We start from the raw sequence: 16,135 nt of genomic DNA, 5'->3' as shown, positions 1-16,135 counted from the left end.
AACGTTAAAAAGTAGTGTAACTTATTCGAGCCTTTCCGACAGACGCGGGTAATTCCGAAAACAAACATATATTCGCATCTCCTTTGTACAAACGGGTATACACCATTGTATGGTAGAGCCCACGTCTTTTACATTTCACTGGGAAACCAAAGTTATCATTCGACCAGTGTTCTTTTAGACCTCCAACTTTTTAGTCTGTCTGTTCATTATGTCAAAACTTTAAACGGAGCATACATGTATGTGTGTTTTCATGAAAAAATTAGATTCTGAAAATTTTCACATTCTCTCAGAGCTTGACGTACATTGACAGCTTTTAAGTACAGTGTATATTGACCATATTTCCCCATTTCAGCAGGAAATTCCCTCTTAAACCCAAAATGACCGTTGTTTTTGTAAAAAAAATGAAAAATAAAAACAAATTGGATTTACAGAGTTGGATAGGAATGCTCAATCCGTGTTTATGTAGAATAAAATATTAAACCTAATAAAGGGATAATTTGATTTATATTCAATAACTAAAGAACAACACAAATACAAAACGTTCGCTTATCATTTTTCAACACTAGAAGGTCAAATTGATTTATAAAAGGCCCGACAGACAGTCTATTACACATTTCTTCCCTGTTACGCTCCTTCAATGTGACGATGCTCTGCCGCTAAAATGTTGAAATAGCCTTAGTGGTAACGTCGGATTCACATTCTCCAAGCGCCAGAGTGATGTTGGACAAACACTTACATGATTCGGATTGTTAACCTACATTACAATAACCTCTACACACCACAACGCTGACATACTAGGTCGTGTTTTGACAAGAGTGGACAGCGGAAATTGACGTGAAAACATGACGTTAATTTCTGTAAATTTGGCAGTGACCATTATTGTTATCAAGGGAAAATAAACATTATGACTTGTTAAAATTGTTCTGGACTTTGTACTTCCGCATTTTCTATGTGAAAACATAATCAATTGCTTCCAAAATGGGTAAAAATGCTACTATATAGCATTGATTACTATTAAGTTAATCACATTTATGTATAGCATAACACGTATTCGATACAAGAAAAAGAACTATTATAATGTTCGTGGCCAAACATCTGTAATCTGTGCGGTAGCCTGTAAGGTGTGCAGCCCTCTGGATACTCCATAACGTTGTTCATCACTGCTGTCTACACTATTGAAATCTCCCTTACCAATGGTGTCATCATTAGCACGATTGCTGCGTGTTAGGCAGGACAGCGAGCCAATGGGAAATTATCGACTATTGGTATCCTCGTAAATATTCTAATGTTTATTTCTGATTTCAGGATGGGGTGTTCAAGAAAGTTTACACTTGTAGTTATGTATCAAAATTTTGGTCTACGTCAGAGATATTTCAGAGTAGTATTGAAATTGTTTGTGAGTTAATGTTCAATGCCAAAACGTTTTCTAGAAGGCATCATTGAAACTTGCAGATGGATATCATACGAAGTTATATAATGAAAACTGAAAATATTTTGCCAGAATCACTCACATATATATCTACACAAATATTAGTAATGCTTTAAAAGAATTGCAAATGGTTATGTTTGTGATTTGGCATACCGTCCATTTTGCGCCATACGTCTTTGTGCTTCTTCATCAACATAGTTTTGTGTCAATCTAACGAATATATTTATTTCTGACAAAGTCAATGGATTTTTAAACAGTATGCAACGAATAGACAATATACGACCCACCATTAGCTAAGAAACGTGAAATCATTGGTGTATATACAAATTGTGGTTCTATAATATCCTGTTGAAACGCGATCCCCATCGATTGTGTACTGAACATGGCTACAATACAGCTATTTAAGTTATAAAAGACTAACAACACAGTCTGATAGACACTCGTTTGGAAGCCAATAGATATACGATCCATATATGGTTAACTTTAGTGCCATCCAGGGACAACCAAGCGCCTCCAAGACCGATATTGCTGAACAAAAGTTGGTTCTAAGAATGCATTGAAATTTGAGCAATTTCCGTTTTACGTTAAATAAGACAGAAATTCTGGTCCTTCGTCACACGACTCTATTAAGTTACAAGATATTCTCTATCTATATTCTAATTGAGCATGTGCCAGAACATTTCACCTTAAAACAACTTTTAGTGTTGTTTCCTTATAGTACAATATGACGATAAGGAGATAAACGTGATTGCTCTTCTCTTTGCCTTGCTCCGGAAATAGACACCTTATATCAATCTCTCTCTGAGTTTATCCGGTGTCACCAAATCTCTACCAGAGGTCACTGCGGTCTTCTGATTTCAATGAATGTGGGGACCGCAATGAACCCTGTGAGATATTTAATCCCACCAAGACCTAATAGTCACCAGAAGACTGGACAAGTTAAACAATGTCCAACATCTCGAAATTATTGTATTCTTTTCTTTTGTTGTAGAATAAACCATGTTTTGAAGTCAAACTTAACAATTTCGTCAAATGACACGGATTCTTCTTTCGACGGAGTGTTGAGCTAATATCATGACATTGGATATCGCATATTCTGATGTTGTTGAAAGGGACTGAACGATGGCTGTTTACTTATATAGTTAAATCTCAGTAAACGGAAACCCAAACCTATGAACAGAGCTTTGTTCAATAGGGTTACTAATGAAATATAAATTGTCAACATACGTTACTCTCAACTTTCAGACGGCAGGGTATTTGAATCAATTATCCTTAATCTAAAAGTACACAGCTGTATTTGAATTAATCCCATCGAAAATCGTTGCCATATTTTCATTGCACTATTCACATTACTAATCATTATATTTTCCCATAAAACTGTATTGTTTATGCAACAAAATGAGCGTCAACGTTTAACATCAACCCTCCGCTAGTCAAGGTTCGAAGCCCACGATAAGCTGGTATTCCGGTACTTAAATCTGTAGTTTTCTTCCTGAGCTTAGCATTTCCTTCAACGTAAAAACCTAGTATAGTATAGTATGTTTTCTATGCTTTCGTAATGCATATAAATTTTCAAGAAACTCAACCATATCATCATTTTTGATATCTGTGCAATTTTGCAGGTGCTCGCACTCTTCACATTAAAATGAATCAATAGTAAAATGTATTTTACGTAAAGTGTAAACAGTTTTTTATTCATCTTTCGATATATAGGTATGTACATACACAATATTGAACGTTTCGGATTTGAAATAAGCTCAAAGCTTAAATTCCTTTACCAGATACATCAAAGCGAACCAATCCTCAGCACTGGAAACACGTTTTACTATAAATAAAGATACACCAAAGCCTACTTGTGGTAAATTACTAACATTGAAAATGTGATTTTAAGCTTTTATCATTACTCCCAGACGTGAGTTGTCGCCCTTGGAATGTCGCACAATGCTCTAAAACGTAATTTATGAGGGACATGATGCGTTTGTCTCGGACTAATATATAAAACGTAGGCGGGTCCGGAATTGTTTTGGCTGTATCTCCAAGCGACATACGCTCGAGTTCATCATTTTAACCAGTCACCAGGCGAATATTTAGAGGAATTTGACCTGGAAAGGACACAAAATATAATATCAACTTACTGAAGTAGTGGGAGAGAATGTTTTCATATATTTATACCTCTGATGAACCAAATGATTCAAAGTAATAAAGAACTGAACAGAACATTACAGTATGTGTACGATTAATTTATAGAGATGTGCCTGATAAGATTTGATTTTTGTGATGTTAATAAAACTACATCTCTATACTTCAATGAATCTTTTAACAAACATGTATGGTCACAAACACAATAAAATGGTTTCAGACGATTGATTTCATCAGTTTCTTACTTTAACTGGGGTAGGTAATTTATCTTAAACGACTTGTATATTTTTGTATTGAGATACTATCTCTAAACCTACGTGAGTATAATACATAATATACATGTTATACACACAAGTCAGACACTCTCCTCACCTATATAACACATCAATACACAAGGGCACCTAACACACAAAATAAAAAAATGAGATCACGTAAAATTATCAATGTTAGATTTGATGTGTAGTGGCTTAATGGTTAAGGTGTCCAACCTACCAATTACAGTAAAACCTGTCTATAGCGACCACCTCTGTACAAAGACCGTCTGCTTTTACAAAAGACTACTTTTCCAGGATCCAAAATCACCAATATCAACATAATTAACCCTGTGCAACCTCCGACCTACCAGTTACAGTAAAACCTGTCTATAGCGACCGCCTCTGTACAAAGGCCGTCTGCTTTTTAATTAATACATTTCACTAACATATTGTTCAATCTTGTGACTCGATGATATTGAATGAACGTGATCTCTGCTTTAAGAATGTGTATATATTACGATACAACACACAACCAGTTCAAGCTGCATCAATCATGTTCACGTGATTGTGTCCAAAGTTCTATTTCATTAAACCATAAATAATCCATTTTATTTCAAACCTTTGAAACAGAACAAATATTGATTTAATTCGCGAACAAAGTAAACACGAACAGTAAAATATACTCTGTCAATATACAACATACAGAAAAGGTATATAGTGAAAATTTAACATAGACTGTTAATATACAATATACAGAAAAGGTATATTGAAAATTTAATATAGACTGTAAATATATCAAATGAACAGTATAATAATACATACTCTGTAAATGAATTGCAAACAGAAACTACTGGTCAACATGACCTGGCGGACATCAAACCGCATACTAAAGTTCGCAGTTCCGTCATATCTGATAGAAATGTCCGAGTGTAAGAGAAGCAATGATTATGTGGAGGTTAGTTGAAGCGGTGTGACAGCGCCGCCGTGTTACATACAAACAGTAGGTAGAGTGGGTTTGACAGTCAGTGTATGAGTGACAGGGTTGGTATGAACACCGATATGACAGACACAGGCAAACAGTACTGAAATGGACACTATGTTTATACAGTAGGCCCATTTACATTCTTACTCTGTTAGGACTTGGAACCACAACACATATATATAAGTGGGATCTACGTATATTTTATATATCACTGAAAAAATATATAGATATCATATTATCTATTGATTTGGAAGTAAAAAGGTGATTTTTTTTTTTTTTTTTTTTGAGATGACATAGTGCCGATCGAGAGGGATTTTCGCTATTGTGCTACCAATCAGAGCCAGGACTCATAAAGAGAACCAACGCCTGGAGACTTCATTAAGATTATCTTAATTTACTGACGATCTCCAGGGAAAATGTCGCCAGTCACTTATATATGTCTCCTATGCCTGGTAAGTGCACTTTTTTTTCTTTTTTTTTTAAAGAAAATATAAAAAAAGTAACAGCATGCATATTTTTTCATTTTTTTTTTCTATCCTCTTAGAAGTTATTTGATATTCCTCGCTATACAACCCACCCACATGTAGATTACCCTTCTTATATACACCGTGATTTCAATTTGAATAGTAATTACTTTTGCGGATACTTTGTCTACACAAAGAAATTAAAGCGATCGCCGTTTATCGATACAGTACAATCAAATTTAAAAATATGGTTTTTAAATTTTAATTTTATGACATGTTAAGAAAGGCACAATGCATATAGAATATCATATATTTAACTGCACATACAATGTACATGATCTATGTGCATTAGCCTGCTATTCAATAGATAAATAAAATAAGTAAACAAACGCTCTTAGTCCTCAAAAGGATTTAAAGTAATTAATATAGTCTATATTTATAGATGTACAATATATGTGTTACCTGTAAAATCGCACGAGCCAAGGTTTAATTTATGTGGAGTACACGTATTTAACACGCATGTGTGGACTACTTATGGATATTTTATCTCGTTATGATTTGTTTTATACGATTACACTAGCTGTCGGGGCGAGTCGTCTAGAGTCACACTGAGCCATGTTAACACCTGGTCGGTGTTAAGATAAAACAAACGTTTAGACATAGATGTATGCTTTAAAACAGATTGCTACAGGAAAAGGCAGAGATAAAATCAAGTAATTTATCATCTTAATTTGAAATATTTAATGCAAATTTTGACAAATTGAATTGATGTCACGAGATGTATTCACGGTAGTTGCGCAACGATGTGCTATATATGATGAGACATATACTGGTATGGAAACTTTAGCATTGTGATGCAGATAATATTAGATTATCTGGCTATTGAATGACAGAGGAGTAAACCAGGAAGAAACGGTGTCAATGCTATATGTGATCTGGTGAATAGTGTTTTTAGTATAATTGTTTCCTGTTTGTACCAAATTAAATGGTGAAGCATACTAAGAGGATTTAGATAGGTTATTGTGTATGTACTATGTGAAAGTAGTTAGAAAGGTATGGTTATTGTCATATATGCGCGGATAGATGGGCGGTTATATTAAACATAAAATGATTTGTGTAGATAGCCAGGCAAATACAGTTATTGTAATTTGGATTGTAGGCTGGCCACCAGTCTCTAGAATATTAAAACAAACCACTAAAATTTGGCTGGATCATTTTTGTCACTACTACATGCCTGATTCTAAGTTTCAAACTAGGGGGAGATAATCTAGTAAAGAACTTCTGAGAAAGTCTTATCAACAACTTAGGTTCTGGTGGCCAGTCTATTTGGACTGTGAACATGGTTAAAAAGAGAGACGGTTATTGTAATATGGGCTGTGAAAATGGTTAGAAAGAAAGATACAGTTATTGTAATATGGGCTGTGAAAATGGTTAGAAAGAAAGATACAGTTATTGTAATATGGGTTGTGAAATGGTTAGAAAGATTGATACGGTTGCTGTAATATGAGCTGTGAAAATGGTTAGAAAGAAATATACGGTTAATGCAATATGGACTGTGAAATGGTTAGAAAGATAGATACGGTTATTGTTATATGGGCTGTGAAGAGAGGTCGAATATTGAAATGTATGCATTAAAAACAGGTATTCCGAATTTGTATAATATAGGTTATGTTTAAGATTGAAGTGAGTTTATAATGTTCATTGTGTAAGTACATTTCGTATTCATTCAGGAAACAAACTATTAACGAATACATCTATCATGAACCACCTTGGGTTTTTGGAGTTTTTGGGTTTTGTTGAACGGGGGAAAATGTATTTTGGATTTCTATCACTGCTTAATATTTTGTGGAAGGCGATTGATTTCGCCGTTCGTCGGGGCATTGCGTCTTGGATAGTATTGTTCACTGGGATAGTACTACAAAATAATCAGACCCTACATAGTCGTTATTACCAGGTGATAACAATGAGTATGTGGACTGTCTTCTAAAATATTCGACACACATGATACACATCACATTTAGAGTATATTTACGTGTACAATGGATTTATCCCTAAAATAGAATATGGAATAACATATAATCTCGCCAAGTAAGTATATATCGGAAATAATGTTTCCGTTTAAAGTGCTTACATAACCAAACCTATAACTTTAAAATTCCGAAATAAATGACGTAACGTGACGTAAGATACGTTAAGGAAACGAACGTAAAACACACACGAGTTGAAATGAATTCTTATGCATTGAATATTATATTTACTGAGGTTTTAGTACCACCGTGAGAAATTTAAATATCTAAGTGAAAAAGTAAATATATATGTGTACACGAAACTAACACTTAGCGATTTTCTGGAGCAGAAATATTTCCTTGGAACGTTCTAGTTGTTCTCGTCCGGACCTGTGTACTCTACAATATTTATCTTTATCGGAAAAATCAAGCTTGGTTTCCTATTTGAATTGACCATGTAGTTTTCGTGCTATCTAAATACCAGCTTGGTTCCGTTTCTCACCACGAGATGTTATACTTCCTGTAACATAGGCAATATGAGAGATATTTAAGCATTGATGTCACTCTTTTTAACTTCATTCGGGTATGAAAGAAAATTTGTTTGTAAACTGTGTGAATCTGCGTAGTGGATTCTCACAAAAGTTTGCAAACAAAATTTAGGGATACGAGAATTGCTAATTATCACTTACAAAGGGTTACATAGTTCTTTTCTTTTTTATTCATTATTCACTGTCTCTCATTCGCACAGGGATTAGATACGTCCTATTCCCTATTCCATGCCTTACATGCACACAAATGTGTTTTCCCTCCTATTTCTTACATAGGGGACGCGAGAGGCGTGAAATGTCGACCCTTTTTTCTCACACGGCGTATGACATATTAATTAAATAACCCTGACTATTATACGACTATAATCTAATTACCCAAACCAAACTAATCCCAAACCGATCTTCCATACAGGAGCCTGATACTTCTTGGCCTTCCCTCGGACAAAGGGAATTGGGACGTGGAAATTAGTCAATTCCTTTTATCCCATAACTATGAATGTTTCACAATGAAAAACCAATGTGATAAATTCCATAGCAGTTGGTTATCGTTTATGTTTACACACTCCAGTGTATAAACACCTACGGCGCCTCTGATTGGTCAACTCCAAGATATCTTGATTCCGATTGGCTCTCAACTTCGGGCTACTTTTCACAGCGCATTTTCTTTTAAATATCATAGTATTTACTGTTTAACAGGTAGTTACTTATTCAAAGTATTAAAAAATAGATATTGGCTCTCTATTTATGCACTATATTTTATGGCGGGAAGTTATCACTACACATTGTATGGTGGTAAGTTTCCCTGAATGAAGACGAGAAAATGATCACCACGGTATAGAGTGAAAGTTATGTGACTGTTCTTTATCATGTTAACCTTAACTCTCGTTAGTAAATTTTCAAAATTTCAAGAGACACTCGCTAAAACTCGTGTCTTTAAAAAAATTTAAAATCAACTAACTCGAGTTTGATAAACATGATGAACAACAGTCATTTGTTGAGGAACCTCTATTTCTTACATGGTACACAGGGATTATCGTAAAATCTTCTATTACAGAGACTTTCCTCAATTATGCAAGTTAATTTGACACCTTTTCAGGCCATTTCAGAAGACAAATGAGCGTGTGACCTCTGATAACCTTGAACTCTGATTTTAATCGATACTTGTCGAAAGGGTGCCGTCGAAAGCATCCGATAGATCACGAATGGAAACCATTGTTGTATGTGACTATACTGTACTGTACTGAAGACTCATTGGGTCAGGTGGCAGGGTGTGACGTCAGTGACGTAACTCATTACCCTCGGCTATTTTTGTAACGACGGAGATATACTGTAATTAATGATAACACTGCCCCATCCCCGGGCATACACGTGACACCATAGATTTGTAGATTTTACTCCAGACAACATGTAGATGAGTTGCTCTAACTATTGTATTCGGTATTGGAGTAGTATTGCGAATTTTGCCAGTACAATGCTTTCATGAACAAACCAAGACATGTACTATTGAGTTTGAATAATTATTATATAAAATTGATGTTCACTTGTACGCATTTAATGCCATTTTGTAAATTGTTTATTATCGTACTGGAAACACTAAAAAAATAAGTCAAAAGTCACATGTTGCATGACCAGCTGCATTCAGTTTTTTCCAAACAATATCAACCTAAAGTGTACTTTCTCTAGTATTCTTTAGTAATTGTCAGATACTAACCGTAGGGCGATGGCTTTTCTCGTGGAACGTTTTTGCAATACCAATATATGATCGCGCATCTATAACGTAATTGTCCTATTTATAACTCGTTTAAATCAACATTAGTCGTCTTTAATCGTCCACGTAGATAGCGAGATCATTTACATCAAACAATACCCTTATGATGTGTCAATATGGACACAGCTACTAGATAAGATAAAACAGATTTTATGGCAAATAACATATTTATGAATCAATGTGTACCATGACAATGAATGTCCGGCGTTGATTTGCTCTAGTCTATAGGCCCCTTATACAGATATGATTGTATGTAGAAATTATTCATATTTCTGGCAAAATGTCTAAATATGGTATAAAGGTCGGTGGAAATTCGAGCGAGCATTGTTTATGTTGAATTTGGCTTATAATCTGGGTTTTTTCGGATTCGAAACCTTTGCTTCAAATACTTAGACAATTATGAAAAACAACGTTTTGTTCATCTGACAATTTTTACCAAGCGGCTGAGGTCCCATATGGTCTAGACAACTAAATCGACGGCAGTGATTGGCTCATTGTATAGTTCATGTTCTGAAATTAATTACTTTGAATTGATAATGAAATTGGAGACGTATCTTCTATTCTGAAATTGATAAAATGCCATACGGATTGAGCAGAGATCGTCAGACGGTAAAATGTCATACGGATTGAGCAGAGATCGTCAGATGGTAAAATGTCATACGGATTGAGCAGAGATCGTCAGATGATAAAATGACATACGGATTGAGCAGAGATCGTCAGATGGTAAAATGACATACGGATTGAGCAGAGATCGTCAGATGGTATAATCTATCAGTAGCGTGCATGAATGTATAGACCAACAGAGATAGCCGATCTGTTTAAATTATCTACTAAATGTGTGTCAGTAGAACTCTGATTGAGATGCTAATTTTAGCGTTGGTAACATGCCTGTGACCTTTCGATAAACTTTATAGATCTATATTCTTTAAGCATCCTTTGAAACTTCAAAAAGTTTTGACATTCAATTGAGGTATATCTGCATCATTATATATAATGTTTATGGCCGTTTTGAGTTTATAAGATCTGTATTCTTTTTATGTGTGTGTTTTAAACTAAATTATATAATTAATCTTTTACATAAAATTACATGAAGCTGAAAAAATTCTGAAAAAAAAAATTTAATGGTGCTTTATCATTGCTTAAATTGTCTTTATACAAGTAACTGTTTCTACTTCAAAACAATTATTATCATTTCTTCAATTAAGAAGCACTGATGCACTTACATAGTAAAGTGTCACTGTTATCATCTGAGGTCGATAAGACGAATCAACCCTATTTTATCTACTTTACCGGATTCTATACTGTGTTGTGATTTGTATATTAATCTGGCGTCCTATGGACCGATATTGGCCAATTAATGAAAGACCAATCATGTTGTAATGATTAATGAAAGCCAGAGTACTCTGAGATAGACCACCGATCTACGTTTGGTGCACCAGTGCTAAATGACAGTCATATTGATAGTGTAGGCTGCTGTGGCGTCATCGATCTGATCATAAAAATACCAACAGTTCAAGTATATATGAAGTTTAGGATATATCGTGCCTCGATAACGTATAGAAATATAAGAGGGTAGTATAAAGAATGAAATGTTTACTGCCTCAAGGACTTCCTTATCAAGCGGAAGTTTTCATTTAATTTCGTCAAATATGGGTACAGTTACATTATTTTTAGCTCAGTTACGCAATGTAATTTATCTTTTAGATTGAGTTATATAATTAGATAGAGACGGGCCCAGTACAGCTGTAAAGAGACTGACCCTATATATAGGTCGCCTTATCTATGTTGTTCTCTGCGTTATAACAGTCTGTACTGCTATCTATCTTAGTATTGGCGTGTAAACAGTTTTTTACATTGAATTCAATAGCTAAGTCAATATTGACAATGTCTGCAGACGACTGGTACTTCATCATGAAGGATTCTTACATTTGAGATACTTTATTGGGACACAATCCAAACGGCGTAATCGTCGATTGGCCCCCTAAGTGTTGGGAACAGGGTCTCGACATGAGGACAGGGACTCCATTCTTGCCTATTGGGCATAGGCTATTGGTATTCCCCTGTTAGGTCGTTTCTTTGCAATTTTACCTATCTCTGGGAGCCAATGTCATAAGTTGCTATTCACATCACAGGTTAATTAAAGTTGTATGGTCTGCGACTTGTTGACTTTTTGGCATAGAAAAAGTATTTAAAGTGTTCTACATATTTTTCTCTGCCTCTCTAAGTTTTAAACTTTCGATATTTACCGATTTTTGTAAAGTTCGTATTAGCACAGTTATTAAACAATTAAATTAAAATATTGATTTTTAACGTGTACACGTTTAAAACAGCTCGGAAGTATCCGAACTGGTCCGATCTATTCCGATCTGTACGGGTATTGCCGATATTGACCACGTGACAACTCGGTTTTCCGATATTACCCGAAAGTTTGAAACATGGCGTTGACTGTGGCGGTTCTTTCAAAACGTGTGATATTTCATGCGACATTTACCGCTATGTCAATAATAAATTGGTGCTTTTATGGATCTGAACCATCATATACTACCATCCATATTCAAACATTGTATGTTTTACGACAGTTTGTGATGGTGAAAATTACAAAATATACAACTTTAAGTCAACGAAGAATTTATATTTAGTAAGTTGTATGACTTTCACAATCGTGGAAAAAGTCATATTTAGTCAACTGTATGACTTTCACAATCGTGGAAAAAGTCATATTTAGTCAACTGTATGACTTTCACAATCGTGGAAAGATTCATATTTAGTCAGTTGTGTGACTTTCATAATCGTAGAAAGATTCATATTTAGTCAGTTGTGTGACTTTCATAATCGTGGAAAGAATCATATTTAGCCAGCTGTATGACTTTCTCAGTCGTAGACAGATTCAGCAGCTTAAACTGAGTTACTAGTTTTATTGAAAATAAACTTGTCACCACGCTCCCAGGTGTTTATGTGAGCCCGTCACCAACCACTGCACTCAGATCTATTTCTAGATAACAAATCTAAACCTGCTCATTTGCCTAATATATTTCTTTAATTGGGAAAGTACATACACAATTGTATACAGCGAATAGGAAACCGTGGTAGGTATTGCATGGCAGACTGTCACCTTCAGTCGATATGTTTATCATAACAGATTCGTTCAACGATTTCAATGAAATACAATTTGTATCGCGATCACAAATCCATTGAATGTCATTCTGAATGAGTTTTTCTTCGTATAGAAAACAACAGTCATTCACATATACACCTTACCTACTATGTTCCGTACATGTGTTAAGATGCGATGTCACACCTGTATACAGGTTTTTTATGGAACACCAAATCAGTCATATACGTCACATCTTCATATAAGGTATACAGTCTATAATGACAAAATCGCACCACACAATAACAATTAAACTTTTCTACTCTGAATTTATATCATATATATTTCACACGCTTGAAAACAGTCAGATTTTCGTGTTAGTACACGGTAAGTCATATTGTACTTAAGTGAAGATTACAATCCAAGAATATCGATACAATCTCGTTTAAGACTTGATTAATTAATCTTACAATGATAATAAATTGCTTGTGTCATCCCCAATCTTTCGCAGTTCTGTTACTACCTCGACAAACCGAGCCCGTACACAAAGTCCGCACAGTTTTCTGTATAGACAACTATCTATCATTACTATGATATAGGTTTCTAACAAAGACGCGCCTGTTAATTCTATATGCTAGATTTACGTGATAAAAACTCAGCGCCTGATCCGATTTTCCTTATAATATCTGGACAAGTGGCGCATAAAAATGAATGACTTTTGTGACATTAATGTCTTTAGTACAGAAAGGTCACTTTATACACATTTTCATTAAATGCTATTTTTATTCCCCTCTCCCAACATGCCTGACCATGACCAAATGTAAGGTTTGATTGTCCATGGATACGTGACACTCACTAAACAAATGCTCTTTTCGTGTGTGAAGTACATGGAAACCGTTCCTACGTACCGTCCTTGAGCGTTAACGTTTTACTGACAGTGCAATGTTATCGTCATATTTATCTTGTGGAAGCCTAAAAGTTTTCATTGTTTGGGAATTTGTAAAAGTTTCACGGTTTTTTTGATATCTCAAATAATTTCCGTATTGTAATTGCGGATGCTGATATTGCATCATATGACAATATTGAGGTTATAGTATTGGACGGGTTATGTCAGCATGCTATCATGGTGGGACGCAAGCGCGGGTTTCAACGCTAACATTACTTTTAGATATTCAAAAATACATAGCGCATATCACGAACTTATTAGGACATATTTTATTTTTTCATGATTAAGAACCGACCATTTTATAAACCATAATTATCTAGATACCTTGACCTAGTTATCACTTATCTTACTTTCGTTTTGAGGCTATGACGTAACCTGGGTGTGACCTAAATTTTTTTAGAACATTGGTGTTGTCGGATAAGCACGCAAACTGTTCTTCGATAGCCGCGGTTTTCGGATTACCGATCAATAGATCTAATTATATTTAAAAAAAAAGAAGTTTTGCTGTGATGAGTGTGAAACTTCAGAGGTAGAGTCGATGGCCTTGAATGCCCAGCTATGATAAGACATCGTCTCCGTTTGAATGTTGACCTTGATTTTTTATGTTTATCAAGAACAAGTATGTTGTATGAGTGTATCAGGTCTTTGTGAAGGTAAAGCTAACTTGTCGTGGAAAGAAAAAAAATCTACGGTAAATTCCTGGAAACTTCTCTGAAACCACATTAAACACATAGTTTCATCATAAACTACAGCTGATAAAAACCTACTTGTTATGTTAGAGTAATTTACAATGTATAACCCAATAAAGATAATTTCACCCACGTTGAATTATTGAAATACATATGTACATCAGATATACCTAGACTTGAAGGCTGCATATGTTGTAGAGATATAAAATATAACCCACTTGAGTATGTGATCCTCTGCTTTTTATATTAAACACCTAAGTGTTGGCTGGGGGCCAGGCTCATACACCAGCTGCCGTAAAGCCATCGGTAAATTGTCATACTTTTGTTTTACTTCAGCTGTAATATAGGGGCTAAGAAATTTTGATGAATGCTTCAATAAATGTTACAATGCTAGTACAGTTTACATGTATCAGGTTCACGAAGTTTAAAATCTGGAAGATCTAGACAGGAATCAAATAACTGAAGAACAGTTAACGACTGTGTATAAAAAATGAAACCTCCCAACGACATAGTCGTAGTAGGCATTAAGAGATACCATCTTTGTTGAGTTACATTTAGCCTTGCCCTCCTATCTAGCCTTCCTACTAATAAATAATTTAGTAATTCTATATACATCTACTGTATAACATAGAATATTAGTTGTGTAGAAATCATCCTTGTTTTCGGGATTGTTATTAAGAAACGAATATAGAAGCAGATAATTTTGTTTATATAGTATTGCCACTATTGCTCCATCGGCTACCCATGAAAACGTCGATCCACGAAGGCCTCAACCACGAAAGAAATTACTCACGAATATTTCATTTTACACAGTCATATAAAAAACAGAAAAAAAACCTTTTTGGTTCATTTTTTTCCAAACTTTGTCAGTTGTTGTAACATATGGATGTCTTTGATTTGAAATATCACAATCTTCAATGACAACATAATAGAGGAACATTTGGGTGCCTTGATCTCAAATAAGGAGTTGCGGGATATCCTATGGAAATATAGATAATTGGTTTGTATTGACATGGTTATATCCAGATAAGTTACCATAGAGATCAGACAGGTGATAATTAGTTGTTGATGCCCTCGATCGATCAGTAAGCGATCCAGCATTAATTAGTGACCACCACCAGGTGATATCGCACCTGTTATCCCCTACAGCCATCGGACTGGTCAATGTCATCATTGGTCAGTGTCATCTCGGACACGGTCACAATCGCCTCGTTAAATCACCGTAAAACTGTAATCGTCGTAAATAAATTAACCTGTAAACATATTATGTCTCGGACTACTTAAAACGTCACTAATGTTTGAGTACACAACACATAAACGTCACGCCTAGGCGCACATGGAGTTATCTTCGTTACAGGGACACGGAAATTAGATTGTGGTTACATGTTAGTGTGGTTTTAGTGGCTTATATAAACGAACATATTAAAAACAATTTTTATGTTTAAGAGCCGAAATCTTTAAAAACAATCGGCAAAACATATCTCTGTAGTTATGTGTTTAGTCTAAAATCCTTACGACAACTTAAACCTATATATGTTCACTATGATAGTCTAAATAAACGGACGTTATAAGTAATCCCCCAGGTCCCGGAGGTCTACACCAGCTGTGACTTCTGTTAGTGTAGACATAATAAGGCAGACAGGTAAGGGGCGACATTCACACCACCGCCCCGGGGGAGGCCAAACCAAAATTAAACCAGAAGGTGATTCTGATTGTCCGGAATGACCATTAAAGGACGACGGTCACTATAGCGCGGCGATCAGCTTATTTTTCGACTTATATCGCAACTGCTAACCTATTCATCTATAGAAACAGTTTT

The 16,135-nt window shown here is 35.1% G+C and overlaps 1 protein-coding gene across 3 annotated transcripts in view; it reads left to right on the top strand.

Moving 5' to 3' along the window:
- Positions 1–4,807: 4,807 nt before the first annotated feature.
- LOC138332278 (cartilage matrix protein-like) overlaps positions 4,808–16,135 on the top strand; it is a 52,132-nt gene continuing 40,804 nt past the window's right edge. For 2 of the 3 annotated variants that reach the window (XM_069280303.1, XM_069280301.1), the window contains exons 1-2: positions 4,808–4,929; positions 5,093–5,256. In XM_069280303.1, coding sequence (XP_069136404.1) covers positions 5,221–5,256 — 36 coding nt within the window. In that variant the 5' untranslated portion in view covers positions 4,808–4,929; positions 5,093–5,220. Of the gene's footprint in view, positions 5,257–16,135 lie in introns of all 3 variants that reach the window. The other variant, XM_069280302.1, reaches the window with a different exon arrangement.

Source organism: Argopecten irradians, chromosome 9 (assembly GCF_041381155.1).
Source record: "Argopecten irradians isolate NY chromosome 9, Ai_NY, whole genome shotgun sequence".
Classification (NCBI taxonomy): domain Eukaryota; kingdom Metazoa; phylum Mollusca; class Bivalvia; order Pectinida; family Pectinidae; genus Argopecten; species Argopecten irradians.
The sequence above is the reverse complement of the archived record's forward strand: the minus strand, read 5'-3'. Positions and strand labels throughout refer to the sequence as shown.